Below are 17645 nucleotides of genomic sequence, written 5' to 3' on the forward strand. Positions count from 1 at the left end.
ATCATTATTTAGAAGGCGCTTCCAGTTTAGTCACCATGTATACAGATCACAAGAATCTTGAATACTTCATTTCAACAAGTATTTTGAATCGTCGCCAAGCGTGTTGGAATATATATTTATCAAGATGTGATTTCAAGATCACATATCAACCTAGAAAATAATAAGGTTTATTAGACATTCTTATCTTACACCAAAAGAAGGAGATGCATCTTTTGATCAATAAAGAACGATTCTCTTGAAGCTCAAGCATTTTCATCTTTTAGTAATGAAATCAATATTAACTATTGATTCAACCTTTATCAAATAAATTCAATCAAATATATCTTCTAATCCTTTTTTTCATGATATCAAGAATTCTTCTTTTTGGTCTCATGATGCTTTCAAATTCAAATTCAAAAACAACCTATTCTATTTCAAAGAATGCTTGTATGTTCCAAAAGAAGAAGCATATTTATATGTTCTTCAAGCATGCTACAATTTTCCAACAGTTGGACATTTTAGATATAACAAGACTTTAGAGGTGATATCTAGAGATTTTTGGTTGCTAAAAATGTAGAAGGGGGTCAAAGATTTTGTTCAATCATGTGATGTTTGATCAAGATCAAAAACTCCCCATTATCAATCTTATGGACTTCTTCATCTATTACCTATTCCAAAACAACCATGGTCTTCCATTTCTATAGATTTTATTATGGATCTTCCAATTTCACATTTGTATGATTCTATACTTGTGATAGTAGATCATTTTACAAAGATGGCACATTTTTTATCATGTACAAAATCTATCACAAGTGAAGAAACAATCAAGCTTTTTATCAATAATATCTATCAATATTATGGATTGCAAAGGATATTATATCAGATAAGAAGACTCAATTCATATCAAGATTTTAGAGAACACTTTTTAAGATTCTAAAGATAGATATAAAGCTATATTCAATCTTTTATCTTTAAATTAATAGACAAACAGAGTGTATAAACTATATTTTGGAGCAATACTTAAGGTCTATTATGAATTTTCAACAAGATGATTGGAGAACCCTCTTGTCATTGGCAGAGTTTGCTTATAATAATATAATGCATTTTTCTACACAAAAAACACCTTTTTTTTGTCAATCATGATTATTATCCATAACTTGATACTTTTGACTTTTCAAAAGTTCATAATCCTACAGTAGAAGGTTTGGCAAATCATTTGATTGAGCTACATGCAACAATGAAAGTTTAATTAAAAGGAGTTCAAGAATGACAAAAGATCAATATAAATGCATATCAAAAAGAACAACCACAATTTAATGTAGGTGATAAGGTATTGATACTTTGTCATAATATCAAGACTACTTGTCGTGTAATAAATTGGACTACTGTAGGCTTGGACCTTTTCCTATTTGTGAACAAATCAATCTAGTTGCTTATCAATTATATCTATCAAAATCAATGAAAATCCATCATATCTTCTACATGTCTCTTCTTGAACTATACACGATTGCGAACATATCAAAAAGAAGACAAGCCCTATGTCATTTTATAGAGGTGGACAATAATGAAGAATTTGAAGTGGAAGAAATTTTAAACTCAAGGTGGTGCCAAAATAAATTGGAATATTTTGTCTATTGGCATGGATTTAATATTAGTAAATGCACATTGGAGCCAATTAAGAATCTTGTCAATGGAGCAAAGAAGGTGGAGACTCTTTATCAAAAATAACCATCAAAACCAACATAAAAATCTTCTTTATAAAAGAAACAAGATCTAGGCAAGATAACATTCTATTTTTTTTTTTTTTTTTTGTGACTGCTTTATCTTTGTGACACTAAGAAAATGAAGAACCAACAACTAGTAGATTTGACTCAAGAACCTTCATTTACTGACCTACTAAATGAAATATTACAATTGTTATAACCTTCAAGATGACGTAATCAAGATGAAGATCTTGAAGAATGACATGTTCTTCCTCAAATAGATGGCGAGATACAATGCATTTGATATAATGACTTTGGAAGGAACTTTCAATGTTTGGTGATTTTAGTAGAAGTAAGAATAATTCTTAACAATATTCTAAATATTTTATTTGAAAGAAGTTATGAAGGTCTTAACAATGATTAAATAACTTGGTGGTCTTTCCACTCTAGTATGAGGTATTATCAATGGTTGAAAGGCCTTATCAACCAGCTTCAAAGATAACAAAGATCAAAGTATGTGGCAAATATAATTTGCCGTATCTTGAATTTCTTCAACATATGATGATTGCTCTTCATAGAACTTGTCCCTAGAGAGGGACATAATATCACAAATATATACATGTAAACCAATAATTACCTATATGATTAGATAAAAGTAGGTTAATTTCATAATATCTTCTATAATAGCTTTTTAGAAGCTTCATAGATGCTGCTTTGATTTAATAGATATCTATAATTGACTTTTTAGGTTAAAAACGTAATCAACAACTTAGCCATGTGCCATACATATATAACGTAATCAACAAGCTAACTATATGGCGCACACATAGAAAACTTTTCTTATAAACTAAAACATGTGATTTACAAAGTCAACACATATTAGAGGTCATATAGAACATCGTCATGTATCTTTTAATTAGATAGTATATTTAGAGGCAAGAATAAAGCCTTCTTCACTCTTATCAATACTTTTCTTGTTTTTAGTCTAGATTCAAGAGTCTCTAGTTTTCTTGTCTTTTCACAATAGCTATTTTAGTTTTCTTATAATATACATATATTTTATTTCTATTTTGCCACTTTTCTTTTGATAAAAATTTCTCAAGTTCATGCATCTTTTTCCGTCTATGTTCTTGATATATCTTTTTCTATAAAATAATTTTTAAATATTATTTTAATAATTAATTGGTATATTTCGAGATTATATAGAACAGCTAAAGCAAAAAGAAATTTGATGGAATTAAATTTGACTATAGAAGAGAATATTTTTATGTAATCAATGCCTTAAACTTAAGTAAAACCTCATGCAACTAGCTTTGCTTTATATTTATCAATACTTCCATTAGCTTTAGTTTTGATTTTAAAAATCCTTTTTGAACTACTTGATTTTTATTAAGTAATAAATTTATCATTTGTTATGTATTTTTCTTGTTTAAAGATGTAATTTTAGCATTAATTTCTTTTTGCCATTCTTAAGCATCATCTCTCTTCATTGCTTCTTGAATGGAGTTTGGAGCTTCTATGATGGTAGAAACAAGATGAACTTGGTGATGCCTATGACAATGGCATTTATATTCTTTTCTTTCTTGTATAGATTCTAACAACCGTGTGCTTAGTTTAATATTTCTTGTTGATTATGAATTAGAAGGAAGATTTGAATCTTGCAATATAGAATGGACTTCATCATATTGAAGAGATAATATCTCATCATCATTGAGTAATGATAGTTGAGAGAAGTCATCGATGACATCAATGTAAGAAAGAGGTTGTTCTCTCACATTTTCAAAAGTATTATGTAATAGATGTTGATCAAATACATGGTAGTGAAGAGATTCCTTGAATAGAAAGAATGTTTTTTTCATTGGTCCTTATAGTTGTTGTAGAGTGCTTAAATAATTCTAAGTCTAGTAAGAGCTCTTTGTTGTCTTTTGGCAAGTGTTTTGCTTTTGGATCATGTAAATTTTTATTGAAGAGATCATCTCTAAAAATAAGAATTTGTTGATTTTATATATTCATGAGTTTGTAGGCTTTAGATTCTTCAATATAGCCTAGAAAGATAACTTCTTGTCAATAAAAGTCTAACTTCTTTCTTATTTCTTTAAGAATAAATATACAAGCTTTGCAACCAAATATTCTAAGATAAATTTGGTTGGAGTTTATACCATAATTCAAATGGTGTTTTGATATCTTATACAAATTTGGTAGGATTCTTATTTTGGATGTAATTAGCGGTTTGGAGTGCTTCATCCCAAAAAAAATTAAGTAAGATTGAATAGGATAGCATTCCAAGAACTACTCCTATTAATGGCTATTTTTTCTTTCAAAAATACCATTTTGTTGTGGTATATAAATTATAGTATATTCTTATTTGATTCTTTTTTTGTTACATAAATCTTTAAATTCAATTGATTCATATTCGCCTCCATGATCAAATCTTAAGGTTTTGATTTTGAAACTTGTTTGTTTTTTCACAAATTTTTTGTATAAGGTGAATTTTTCAAATACTTTAGATTTATATTTCATCAAATAGAATTGGCAATATCTTATTAGATCAGCAATAAATGTGATGAAGTAAGTACATCCTGAATGTGTTTCTTCTTACATAAGACCACAAATGTCAAAATGTACAAGTTCTAACAATAGGATAGTTCTTTTTGTACCTTGTATAGGAACCTTCTCTTTATGTTGTTTACCTTCTATGCAAGGTTGACATAAGATAATTTTCTTTTCATCAAAGAGGCCAATCTTTTTTGCCATTGTTTGTATTTGTTTAAGTCTTTGTTGATTTATATGTCCTAGTCTTAGGTGCCACAAATCTGCTTTATTGAATTAAGTTGTTGATGAAATTGCAATTTGAGGCTTCTTTAAAAGTATTGTTGTACCTAATTTATATAAATCAAGGTTCAAAATTACACATTGCAATGGTGTTACCAAATTTATTGATAAGTATAGTTGTTCTAGGTCTTATGAAAATTTCTCCTCCTGCCTTATCCAATTATTTGGCAGAGAATAAATTCTTGGCAAGTCCTAGTATATGTAATATATTAGGTATGATCTTTTCATCACCATTTATGATTTTGATATTTACATCACCATATCCTTCTATGGTGTATGTTGTAGTATTGTCTCCTAAATAGACAACTTGTTTATCTTCATTTTTGATGTATTTGACAAATTCTGCTAATTCATGATACATATGTTGAGTTGTTTCCGAGTCCACATACCATATTGAATTTGCGTTTTCTTTAACTATAAGTATTGCCACATATAATTTATTTGATTTTGTAACAACATTTTTTTTCTATTATTACAATTTTCAATTCTTATTCTTGTTCTACAACCTTTAATCAAGTGACCAAGTTTCTTGTAGAAAAAAATACTTCTTATTAATAGCAAAATTACTCTTTTCATATGGCTTAGAGGTACTACTCTCTCCTTATGGATTCCTTCTGAAATTCTTGTTAAAATAAGATTTCTTATTATTATTCTAAAATTTCTTGCCTACATATAGGGCTAAATTATTATCAAAAGTTAAACTCATGTTTTTTCATGAGTGTTTCTTCCTAGATCAAATCTATTATCAAGGATGCTAATGTGATCCCATGCTGCCTTCTCAAGGAGCTAATAAAGGATCTATATTTTTAAGGCAAACTTCTCATTAAGGTGAGAATTGCTTCATCATCTGGAACTGCTAATCTTGCTCCCAACAATTGTTCCATATGTGCTCTAAAGATATGAATGTGTTTAATAACACTATCACCTTCTCTCATTTTTAAGATATATAATTTGTCTTTCAAATACATCTTAGTTACTGCATCATGTAATTCAAATATTTTTACTAGTTCTTGTCATCCTGAATTTGCTGATGTGTAAGATTATATATGTGAAAAAATGTTTGTTTTTTAAGCAATTGTTGATTATGGTTAAAGACAATGTATTCTTGTCTATCCATGTGCTTATACTCCCTACTCCTATGGTAGGTAAAGTTGTGGTTCCAGTAGCAACTTCAGCTACCATTAATTCCATTAGTAAGCATTCTTCACCACTTGCTATCCACCATAACTTTTCAGCCTTGAAAACTAATATTAATCTATGTTTCCATATATTAATATATAAACCATCAAATTTTGGAACATAATTGATGTCCACTATCTATGTCATCTTCAATATTCTTAATTTGAAGTTGAATTAAAATTATTTATTAATTCATTCTTAATCAATTCAATTTTACCTTTGCTATTTTCAGGTTTAGAATTGCTTCTCATGGTTTGAAGAACTTCAAGTTCATCAACCTTTCTTGTGAAGCATTTTTTAAAGCTTTCTAAGGATCAAAGATTTCTATCGCTCTGATACCATGTTGGAAACATTTTATATATTAATATGATCAATTCTTACACAATATATTATGTGCACAAGTATGACACCAAGAGTCACAACTCTTGGTGTAAGGTCACAATTAAGTAGATAGTATTCTATACTGGAAACTAGTGTAATATACTGAATATTTCTCCCAATACTCACAAGATCAGGGCCAGGCGCGGAATGTCCTCAACGCCAAAGTCGAAGCAGTTCTGGAAGCTAAATCAGTTACAGAGGCCGATTTTGCCCAGTGTTCTTAAACCCAGTTTCTTAGGTGCTCTTCCGCCAAGGAACACAGAAAAGGAAGCTTTGGTGCATAAACGGTTTCCTACTGCGGGAGAACAATGATAGCGGAGATTCGGATGTCGGGGGGTTTGCTGCCACCGACACTCGTCTTTGCCCAGACGTCCGAGTATCCGTTACGGAAAGTCCAGTGAATCAACAATGAGAGGTTCCTACAGGCATTCAGCTGGCCATGTAGCTACTTCGAATACTTCGAGGTCTGAGCAAATGGTATAGAAAGCTGGGGAGGAGGAAATTATGTCAACCTCCACCAGTTTTAGCAAAATCATGGGTGATAAAAATTACGAGCAGAGAAAACCCATAATGTAGGTGGTGAATCCCATTCAACCTAAAACCCAGAAACATGCTTTCTACAGAATTTGTGCACCTTTGTAAGGCTTTTGTATTACTTCTGTCATCTTGAATAAGTGTAATATAATAGGAGAAACATGAATCTGCGAACGCAGGTGTGAAACTTACAAGTGCATACAATATAGTAAGAGCAAATTGAAGAAAGCTATCCCTATCGTAAGTATAACATGAACAAAAGCACAAACCATGCTAAATGCATGAATCACTCAAAGAAGTCCGTATTACAAAATGTATTACAAAAATTGTACAAGCAGAGAGAATAATCTTGAAAGAGAATGACAGCTCTGCATTTTGAAGGCACTGAGGATTAATGAGTTCATGGTGAAGACCAACTCATGAATATGGAGGAACTTTTAAAACATTAATCAAAACAAAACACGGGCAATTTCTGAGAATTTTTTCCTGAAAATTAAAGAATTAAGAACTATTAAGTACATTCGTGGAGGCAATTTCGTTACTCCCTATTTGCGAGCTTCAACCTTTTTGGCTTCCTTCGCTGTTCATAAAACACAACGTATGAGGCAGTTAGCAAACCGACAATCTGCATAAACCACTTACTGATGCAAGAGATAGTTACAAAAACAAATAAATAAATAAATTTTAAAAGATTCAAAAGGAGCGCACTTTATCTGCTACGTATTTAAGTTGTAGATTAACAACAGGAGACCTCTCTAGAGACCGTAAGACATGTGTGGCTGTGCATGGAACAGTAAACAAAAACATAGGGGTCAAAATACGAACCAGCCTTCTCCTCCTCTCGCTTTTTAGCAGCCTCCAAGCGCTGCTGTCTTATCAGTTGTAAACGCTCTGCACCATCCCATTATCAAACTTACTCAGATTCAAAAATTCAATGATTGAATGGTTTGGCACACCGGAAGTTCCTGTTGATCAGTGAGTCATGCCCTGTAAAAAAGCACTCACCTAAATCTTTCTTTGACTGCTCTGTCTTGCCTTGCTCTTGCAATTTCAAGTAACGTTCATGAGCCTTTTGCTTCTCGAGCTCTTCTCTGCATTACAATCAACCAACTCAACAATCTAAGCATTTGCACTCTACTGGAAAAATTGCTTCTCACTTCCTGATTCCTACTACACGTATACAATATACAAAGCGTTGTCTTTCGAAATAGGCGACACAAACGACCTGAAGTAGCAAGCATAAGTCACGAAAATCAGAAACAAAAAGCAAACCAAAACTAAAAACTGATTTTAAAAATTAGATGATGATGATAATGATAATGATAATAATAAACACGGTAAATCCTTCTAAAGAGTGAAAAGAAGATACTAAGTGATGATTCAACGAGGATAGGCGACGGACAATAAGACGTAATGGAGCAGGAGTCGTAAAGACTTACCTCTCGCGTCTTGAAAGCTCTGCTGGCCTATCCATCTGCACAATCCCGGGAACCGTAAAAAACCTTTCTGAGGAAATATGAATCATTCATTTCTTGAAACAAAAACCGAAATTTTCGCCACCAAAAGCCATCATGTGATACGTTGTGATCACATAGCAGGAAATGGAAGAGTACGCGTACATCAACATCCTTGGCTTTCACGTTCTTCGGTTTCACCAGGTTCGGATTATGGATTTCAATCACTCCTGCAGTGCCCTTCTTCTTCTGCGTGAAATACAAAATCATTCTTAGTTTCCAGAAGAAAAAAATATTTAAGTAATTAGATATAATAGCAAGTATCAGGCTTGCCCAGGCACTAAAATAAACGTCTTCCACTTCTGGTTGCCGCATCATGGTCATAAATGCAATTTCTACGAACAGCTTGTTTAGTTACTTATGCTAAAAAATCATGGAATGAATTCAAGAATCGAAAAAGATAAAGTCACTAACCATGGTCTCTTCCTCCTCCTCGGACTCCTCCTCCTCAGATACCTCTTCTTCAGACTCCTCCTCTTCCTCAGGATTCTGCTCAAAGCCCAATCCAAGAATTCACTTGCACTTAAAACGTAATAACAAAAGAAATGCACGTCCGTCATAAATTCTCGAAGAATCTTGTCAGCAACCCGTTTCCTGCGAGCCGGCCATATCCCACGATCCCATCAAGCAGCAGCCACGTGACTTACCCGCTTGAAACTTCGAGGTTTGGTCGAGGTGCCGGCGGCTGTAAATCCAACAACATGAGGACCAATGATTCACATCAGTGCAGTCCTCACATGAAGAACGGAATGCAACAACGCAACAATCAAGAAAACCGAGAAAGATCAAAGGGGTACAAAAAATCCTGCTCGGCACACATACCCATCTCCTCCGGCGTGGAAAAGTGGCGCCGCCCCGTGGGCTTCCCCTTGAACTTCCCACGTCCCGCACCCCCTCCCATGTCGAATGCTTCTTCTTCTTTCAGCTGCTTCTTGTCCCCGTTCGCTGCACTGTCAACGAAGGTGTGCGCCCCGGAGTACACCGGCGAGAAGCAGCACGAGAGCGGGCGAGCGAGCGAGCGAGCAGTGGGAATACAGAGAGAGCAACACAGAGCGTGGCAAACAACAAACCCTAACGAAGAAGAAGAGAAATAGAAGAAAAACAACTTCAGAGTTTGGGGCCAAATCTGTTGATCCGCCTCCTCCTCCTTTGGAGCAAGACGATGTTCCCATTCCGTTCCCATCAAGGGATCGTCGATGTTCCTATTTCGTTCCCATGAAGGGATTGTCGATGTTCCCATGTCATTCCCATCGAGGGAGCGTCGAGTTCTCCTCCTCATGCAATCAACGCGCCATGACTGTGATAAAGAGCTTGATCGAATTCAAAAGCTTCGCGTATTAAAGTTACTTTTATCTTCCATCCTAATTGTTGGATTCATTTGGGGATTCGTTCTTTATTGTAGTTTTAGAAATTTTTATTTTTATTACAGAAACTAAAAATAGGCCCGGGTTTATTGTGAATGTATACTTTTAACTGCAAAATTTAACTTAACGGTTTACTTTTCAATTATAGTTGTAAGAGATAGAAAATAATTATATATTATAATACAAGGAAAATTTAATAATAAATGTTGATTGTGGACTTGCATCGTCTTTCAATGAGTATTCTTTAGAGCTTCATTGTAAAACAACAATCATTATGGTTGTCGAGATTAGAAAACCATCAAATTTATCAACTACAATGTAGAACTTCAATGCTTAGGAGCACTTTACAAACAGAAGAGATGGTATGAGATTATAACTTTTAAAACTTGTAATTGGTTGAAGGTAAGGTGCTTTATTTATTTAGTTGGATTTATTCTTAGATAATTCAGCCAAGAATACATGAGAGGAAAAAATGAGGTGGAATGAATTTTTTTCCTTGACGAAATTAAATTATATATATTTTTTCCCTCAAATTTGCAATAGGCCAACGGTACAAAGACAAATTTTGCAAAATTTTAAAAACCAATGTATACAATTGCTAAAAACTCCTACAAAAAATAAGTAATATTTCTTTTGTGTTAGTAATTTATTTATTTTATCAATATATGAATTATTATTTAATATTTTTCATTTTAAAACAAACATGATTTTTTTTTGTGTTTTTAATATTTTTTAATGTACTATACTATTTCCAAAGACTAAGACTTCTTAATTTTTTATTTGTTTATTTTATTAATAAGTGGTAAATATTTCTAAGGATTTTTTTATTATGACCTTTTGAAGGAGTTTTTAGACATATAGTCCTCTCGATGACGATTTAATGAAGACAAAAAAAACAAAAAAACAAAACAAACAAAACAAACAAACAAACAAACAACATACACACAGATTTTGATCCTTTTGTATTAATAAAAATAACCAATGTTCCAAACAATGATTTTTTTTTAAAGACGTGCAATTATTTTAATTCCATTTTTCTGAAGTTCTTTAAATAATTTTTCTTTTTAGGTATTAATTAAGTAATTTGGTTTTTATTTTTTTATCTATTTTTCTTTGAGACAGAAGATCTTGAAGCAACTTGTTGGTAAAGTTGTCTTAATGTTCTTAAAAAGACACCGTTAATATGTTAGAAAAATAGAATGACATGATTATGCAAGACGGTAGAGAATATATTGATAAAAACACCAAATGCAATGTAGTCATCAAATGGATTAATGCTATTTTGGAATCTTTAATACAATATGGTCTGTCTGTCTAGAAGCCCTTTTTAAAAGGCCTTGTAAAAAAAGCTTATAAAGCTCTTAAGTCTTGTGAAGGAAAAACTCTCCTTTAAAAATCTTGGCCTTTGAAGATAATATAAAGTTAAAAGAAGTTATAGAATGGACCAAACCATTTTTAGTTTATTTTATTTTATCTTATTGTTGTTATTATTATTATTATTATTATTATGAGTGTAAGGATGTCTATTCATACCTTCATTCTAACAACTACGTTACGACTACTTGATTTTGCTATTGTTACGACGTAAGCACCAGATGGATGAATGATAAAGAGTACTCATGGATGAATGAAAAAGCACGATGAAGACATGCCCTCGTGATCTGAACACAACGTGAAGGAAGGCTCACGGACTCCGAAGAAGACTCCCCGTCTCCAGGAACGTTACGTGGATAATACCCGGGTGGGATATAGGGTATCGTTCACAGGGTATGCATCGAAGAACGAGGTCCCCACGGAGGGAGGGCCGAGGCAAAGCACAAGCCATCGCGACACCGCGAATTGTTTTGTCCGGTAGCGCCTCAGCGCAGTTTGCTTCGGCACGGTGGATGAGTTCGCACCGAATTCTAGATCAGGTCCCCATCCCATGTCTAAATTTGTACTCTGAGCGGATTTTAGCATTCTTCCACTTTGGAGTTCCTGCGTGCGCCTCTCTCTTCCTTGCTTATAAAGAGAACTGCCAGGAGGTTGGCACGCCACGCTGGTTGTGTGATTGGGCGGGATAGTTTCGGAGCATCTGTCACGGAACAGTGACTTTGTTGCCTGGAGGTGCGAGGTTTGAGAGTCGAGAAGAGGTGCAAATCCAGAGACAAGGGAGTCGAGTTTGAGAGAGTTTGCGAGAATTTGAAAGCGAGAGAGAGAGGAGAGTTTGGGAATTGATCGGAGATGTCTGAGAGCAGGAGCGATGATGGCAGAGCCGTGGCTCGGCGCACGGGCGTCCTAGCCAGGCATCTGGCGCAGGAATTAAGCCCCGTTTCGTTCTTTCAACCTTCTCCATGCCTGGCGTATCAACCCCCCGAACTTCATTGCGGTCTCAATTCTGCCCTCGTCTCTATTTCGATGCGCTTCTGTGTTTCTCTTTGGAGCCTCGTTAATATTGCTACAAAAGTTTTGCTTCTCTTGCTTTTAGGAAAAAATCTGGAAAAAGGAATAAAATAAAATAAATAAAGATATTTTTAAAAAAAGGTCATATAATTTTTCGTCACAAGAAACTGTGTTTGTCTCGAAAAAACTGTTCGAGTGTGTCAGTTCGACTGTAAATGTTTGTCAATATGAAGCTGTTAATTCTTTGGGGACGCTTTTCGATTGAAACAATCATTGAACGGCGGATCATTTCATAGATTTTTAGTCAATTTTAAGTAACCAGCCTGAGGATTGCGAATTGCTTCGAAATTTGGAGCAGATAAGTCCAGCTTCGACAAATCAGTGATGCGGGAGCTTTTGGATGGGCACCACGTTGCCCTTCGCGACTCCTTTGCGAACCTGATGATAAGCAGCGACTTGTTCGTTAACAAACGAGTTGGTAACCTAACGTTTGCCACGCCTAACTTCAACACGACGATGGAAGAGCATAGAGACAAAACCTTGGATCGCATTCTCTTCTTTCGTAGCAAGGGGGTGTTCAAGGGCTGGCTGACGGATTCTTCCGTTGACCACGCCTTGAAACGAGCTGCTCTGTTTGAAACTCTTGGTACCTTTGATCACTCGCTGGCCATCAAGCTTGGCGTTCACATCCACTTGTGGGGAGGCGCCATTCAGTACTTGGGAACCAAGCGTCATCATGACAAATGGCTGAAAATTACCGAGGATTACCAGGTTCGAGGATGCTTTGCAATGAGCGAGCTCGGCCATGGCAGTAATGTAAGTACTAGGTCTTTTACGGTTTCTCTGTCCTCTCAAAACTGGTAGTGAGAATCTGCAAAGCTATCTGTCTGTCTAGCGTTTAACGTTTTTTTGGGATTGATAATTTCCCGATCTATTTTTGGATTATAATTTTATTCGCAGTGTTGTGAAAATTAGTCTTTGAACATTGTGATCCTCTGACCAGGTGCGAGGCATTGAAACTGTTACTACCTATGATCCTTCTACAGAGGAGTTTATCATCGACACTCCTTGCGAATCTGCTCAGAAGTACTGGATTGGAGGAGCTGCGCAGGTAACTGTACCATGTTTTGTATTGTTGAATTGTGTTAATTCTGTGCGCTTTTGAAGTTTTTTAATATGCCGATCATTTTTTGCACCGTTTACATGATCCGTGTGCTCACTTTACTCTGTCATTGGCAGCATGCTACCCATACGATCGTCTTCTCGCAACTTTTGATCGATGGGAAGAACGAAGGCGTTCATGCTTTTGTTTGTCAGTTACGGGATCAATATGGCCATGTTATGCCTGGGATACGCATCGCCGATTGTGGTCACAAAATTGGTTTGAATGGCGTGGACAATGGTCGTATTTGGTGAGTATTAACGGTTCTTAGTTTGCACTAGTAAAATTGGTGAAAGAACAGTGCATTGTTTTTTGCTCGAATAATCGTTCTATTTCTATGAAGTATTATGCCATCTCACTCTAAACAACACAAACTGTTGGTAGGTTTGACAAAGTGAGAGTACCCCGTGAGAATCTGCTCAATGCAGTAGCAGATGTAACCCCAGATGGAAAATATGAAAGCGCAATCAAAGACCCTGACCAGGTTCGTGTTAATTGTATACTTGGGCCCTTCTTTCTCACCTAAAAGAATTCATCTAATTTTAATTAAGTCACAGTTGAAAAATTCTTACGTGATATTTCAATTATTGAATTCTTGCAGAGGTTCGGTGCTTTTATGGCTCCTTTGACATCAGGGCGCGTGACGATTGCCGTGAGCGCTATTTACCAAGCAAAGGTGGGCTTAACAACAGCTATCCGGTATGCTTTGACAAGGCGTGCTTTTTCGTTGGCTCCAGAACAGCCGGAGGTCCTTCTCTTGGACTACCCTAGCCACCGACATCGATTGCTTCCTCTTCTGGCCAAAACGTTAGCATCTAATCACCACATTTTCCTATTCTATCCACTGCAAAGTACTTGATTTGTAGGTTTTCAAAAAACTTTATAGAGGTTGATGTGTATGATCTGTATAACTGGCAGATATGCAATGAGCTTTGCTGCTGTGGATTTGAAGAACCTGTACGTGAGACGGACACCTGCGGACTCGAAGGTTATTCATGTCTTGTCAAGCGGTCTCAAAGCAGTTTTCTCGTGGCACAATCTTCGCACTCTTCAGGTACTTATATCTCTGAGCCAGTTCTTTCTTCTTTCCTTTTATTTTAATTTGATTTGATTTGATTTGATTTAATTTTTTTTTGTGTGTGTGTTCACTAATGAGTTGAGAATTGTATGAGATAATTGCAGGAATGCCGAGAGGCATGCGGAGGCCAGGGTTTGAAGACTGATAACCGGGTGGGGCAGCTAAAAGCTGAGTATGATGTTCAATTGACGTTCGAAGGTGACAACAATGTGCTAATGCAGCAGGTCTGGTTTTTCAAACCTAAATTAAGGACCAAGTATGTGACTTAGAATTACACTATTATGAATCATGACTTTTGTTAATTAAATTGAGATATAAAGAGTGTTAAACTGGTGTCTTTCGTTTCTCAGGTCAGCAAGGCGCTGTTGGCTGATTATATGTCTGCTAAAAAGAGAGGGAAGCCCATGAAGGGAATGGGGTTGGAACACATAAATGGTCCAGCACTGGTTATACCTGAAGACCTTACCAGAAGTGTTCTTCGTGACTCCAAATTTCAGGTACGTGGGTATTCATAATAGTGTGATTGGTTTTTTTTGCCTTGATTATAGCAGTCCTTCAAACCCGCAGCTCAATCTAGCCCCTCATACTTATACGTTCTTTTCTGTATGTGTTTAGTAGTTTCTCGTGGTATATAGGGACGAATTTAAAAGATTTCGATAAGGTCGTTATCCTTTGCTGACCAATCGAGATTAACACTTATTCCTTGTCTGCTGTTGTACCAGTTGGCACTTTTCCAGCTGAGGGAGCGGGGATTGTTAGAGCTTCTATCCTCGCAAGTTTCATCTCTTGTATCAAAGGGAGTTTCCATGGCTGATGCAGTCATTTCGGTACGATTCTTTTCGTTCTTTGCATTACGTTAAAAAGAGGCTATATGGGCAGTCAAATATGGTGGAAGTCTCAGGGAGGTTGATATGGATCGTTGATAAGAGGATGAATTCTCTCGTCGCATGGTTCGATTCGGGAATTTATCACATCTTTTCTGCTGCGGATAAACATCTTTTGTCTTTCCCTAGTGTTTGAAGTTTTTGCCGATTTTTGCCGATTTCAAACGTGCCTTAGAAAACCTGTTGGAAATTACTTTTCTGAGTGCATTGGGGTTAAGAATTATCAACAGCGCTAGTGTTCAGGAATAGAGGTCTAATATTTTGATTGTTGTTTCTTTCCCAGAGTTATCAATTAGCTGAGGATTTGGGCCAAGCATTCTCGGAACGCTCAATCCTGGAGAGCGTCTTGAGAGCAGAGCAACAGACTACAGGCTCAACGAAGGTACCCAATTTCTTATTCCTGGTTAACTATTAGAACTACTTCTTAAGTAATGTCTTTTCCACCAGTATAGATACCTCCTCTGCATCAATTCCTCTGCTTAACAAACATGCGAAAAATATTGTGTCTGTTCTATTTGCAGGAGGTGCTTGGTTTGTTAAGGTCGCTTTACGTGCTATCTGCCGCCGACGAGGGACCAGTATTTTTGAGGTAACTGCTTTCAAATCTAGTTCCAGCATAGAAATTGGGATTTATCTTACCATGGGTTTTCAATTCTGCATTGTACCTGATTTGGAGATAATTAATCTCAGCCTCGCAAAAATCTCGCAGATATGGGTACCTCTTACCGAAGCAGTCACAGCTTATCAGCACCGAAGTTGCCTCTCTGTGCGGCGAGCTCCGACCTCAAGCCGTCAATCTCGTTGACGCATTTGGCATCCCTCAGGCCTTCCTGGGGCCGATTGCCTTCGACTGGGTTGAGTACAACTCCTGGAACAACGTGCGATAATGCAGCAAATTCTTATAATCCAAGACAGTCAATGGGTTGATGATTGCCGACTTTCAGGCCAGTTTATCCTCGTCGGCTGCATCTCATTGTTCGAAGTAGTGTAGCGTCCAGATTAGCCCTGTCACTTTTCAATTACAGACATGGTGAATTAGTTTGAACAAGAGTAATGACACTATATGATAAGGTGTCATATCACAGATACTTGTTTGAGTCATTTAATTTGAAATTTCTCGATTGCCTCATCGGTACAATTGGAGACTTAGCAATGGATTGAAGTGATACTTCAGTGCTCAAATCTTGCCCAAATTTTGTGCAGGAACGCAAGAGTTGACGAGTCAGGTGAATTAGGTTGAGAGTCGTCGAAGATTGAATTGGATTGATTACTTCAGTCTTTTTTCGTTTGATTACCCTCAAATATCAAAATCCTAATTTAGATAAGTGAGTATGTTGTATTATTTATTTGGATGTTCTCTGTAGAGTTTACAGCCAATACTTTACACTGAGACGAATTTGCCCTCTTCAAAAAAATCGATAAATAAAAAAATGTATTAAACACAATTAACAATGTTATTAACAAAGGTATCCATTGTTGGTGCATAAAAATAAAAACAAAAACACAACATGGCAAGATTATAATTATAGAATTCTATATTATAAAAGTTATAGTAAAAATGTATATATTTAAATTTTTATAGATATTAAATAATAAGTTTAAAGATCATTTAATATATTAATAATTTTTTATAAAGATAAATTTAATGAGATATTAAATAATTGTATAAAGATTTTCTCTAATATTTGAACATACAGGAATAAATAGATGTTAAACTAAAGATACAATGCAAAGGACAATATGATAATACGTAAGAAGATTTTTTTAGATATGGTGATACATGGTCAAGAAATGTTTTTAAACAACACGAAATTTTTATCAATTGCAAATTAGTATAAATCAAAATAAAACAATCTTTACAAGGCTTTATTCTTGCAAATGCTAAATGTAACTCAAATACAATTAAAGTTGGCCAATCTATATTTTTAAATTAGTTTTATTATATAACTTTTTGAGTAAAAATATTGAAATCTAATATTCTTGTACTATTTATTTTGTAGGTAAATCTGAAAAATAAAAATAAAAACTAATAAAAAATAAAATCAATGTTGGTAAAAAGATGAATAAATTATGAGGTATATCAACTAAATTTATAAAATCTATTATGAGAAGATAATCTAAATTGTTAATTTTTCTTTGTTGCAACTAAGATTTTATCTAAAAAATATTTATATACATTTATATATATATATATCGAAAAACATATACATGCAAAGATACTACTAGAGCATTGAAAAAAGACATCAAATACAACACATGTGCAATATTTGGTTTCTGTTAATATCAAAGTTTTTTATTTTAATATTTTTTGTATATTATTGATCTGCTTGGTTCTAGAGCATTTATACATAAATTTTAAGAAAATGTGAAGTGTAGAAGATCAAGACAGACACAAATAAAGTGCACCAAACAATAATGAGAAGTTCACATTCTCTTGCAAATTGTTCCACTAGTATATTTTGAAATATTCTTAGTATAAAAAAAAACACCAATTTTTTGAAGATTCTAAGAATAATTTGTAATATATATATATATATATATATATATATATATATGTATATTTGATGGAAGAAGAAAAAATTATATGTTTTTGTAAAAATTGTTTCAATAAATTACTTTAAAGATGAATATTTTATATTCTTATTTTGTAAAT

The 17645-nt window shown here is 34.7% G+C and overlaps 2 protein-coding genes across 2 annotated transcripts; one reads left to right on the plus strand and one right to left on the minus strand.

The window, feature by feature from the left end:
• Positions 1–6894: 6894 nt before the first annotated feature.
• On the minus strand, positions 6895–9203 carry LOC112290219 (uncharacterized). The gene is made up of 8 exons (XM_024536297.3): positions 8945–9203; positions 8770–8807; positions 8537–8611; positions 8228–8311; positions 8048–8082; positions 7614–7699; positions 7434–7499; positions 6895–7188 (listed from the first exon to the last, which is right to left on the minus strand). The coding sequence occupies exons 1-8, from the start codon at positions 9021–9023 to the stop codon at positions 7154–7156; spliced, it is 498 nt and encodes a 165-aa protein (XP_024392065.2). The 5' UTR covers positions 9024–9203; the 3' UTR covers positions 6895–7153.
• A 2118-nt stretch (positions 9204–11321) lies between these two features.
• LOC112290726 (acyl-coenzyme A oxidase 3, peroxisomal) lies at positions 11322–16130 on the plus strand. The gene is made up of 13 exons (XM_024537351.3): positions 11322–11854; positions 12227–12684; positions 12872–12979; positions 13108–13280; positions 13415–13514; positions 13632–13837; positions 13949–14084; positions 14213–14332; positions 14459–14605; positions 14831–14935; positions 15276–15374; positions 15514–15581; positions 15702–16130. Exons 1-13 carry the CDS (start codon positions 11710–11712, stop codon positions 15877–15879), a joined length of 2043 nt encoding a protein of 680 aa, XP_024393119.1. The 5' UTR covers positions 11322–11709; the 3' UTR covers positions 15880–16130.
• The last annotated feature ends 1515 nt before the right edge of the window (positions 16131–17645 follow it).

The sequence above is a fragment of the Physcomitrium patens genome, chromosome 13 (genome assembly GCF_059467195.1).
Source record: "Physcomitrium patens ecotype Gransden chromosome 13, ASM5946719v1, whole genome shotgun sequence".
Classification (NCBI taxonomy): Eukaryota; Viridiplantae; Streptophyta; class Bryopsida; order Funariales; family Funariaceae; genus Physcomitrium; species Physcomitrium patens.

Bases quoted from the DNA above. Each gene is read 5' to 3' on its own strand.
- LOC112290726 (XM_024537351.3), top strand. From the start codon at position 11,710: ATGTCTGAGAGCAGGAGCGATGATGGCAGAGCCGTGGCTCGGCGCACG. The intron at 14,936-15,275 runs GTACGATTCTTT...TTTCTTTCCCAG, and splicing joins TGGCTGATGCAGTCATTTCG to AGTTATCAATTAGCTGAGGA. The intron at 15,375-15,513 runs GTACCCAATTTC...TTCTATTTGCAG, and splicing joins AGACTACAGGCTCAACGAAG to GAGGTGCTTGGTTTGTTAAG.
- LOC112290219 (XM_024536297.3), bottom strand. From the start codon at position 9,023: ATGGGAGGGGGTGCGGGACGTGGGAAGTTCAAGGGGAAGCCCACGGGG. The intron at 8,312-8,536 runs GTTAGTGACTTT...TATTTCACGCAG, and splicing joins AGGAGGAGGAAGAGACCATG to AAGAAGAAGGGCACTGCAGG. The intron at 7,189-7,433 runs GTTCGTATTTTG...TTTTATGAACAG, and splicing joins GCGAGAGGAGGAGAAGGCTG to CGAAGGAAGCCAAAAAGGTT.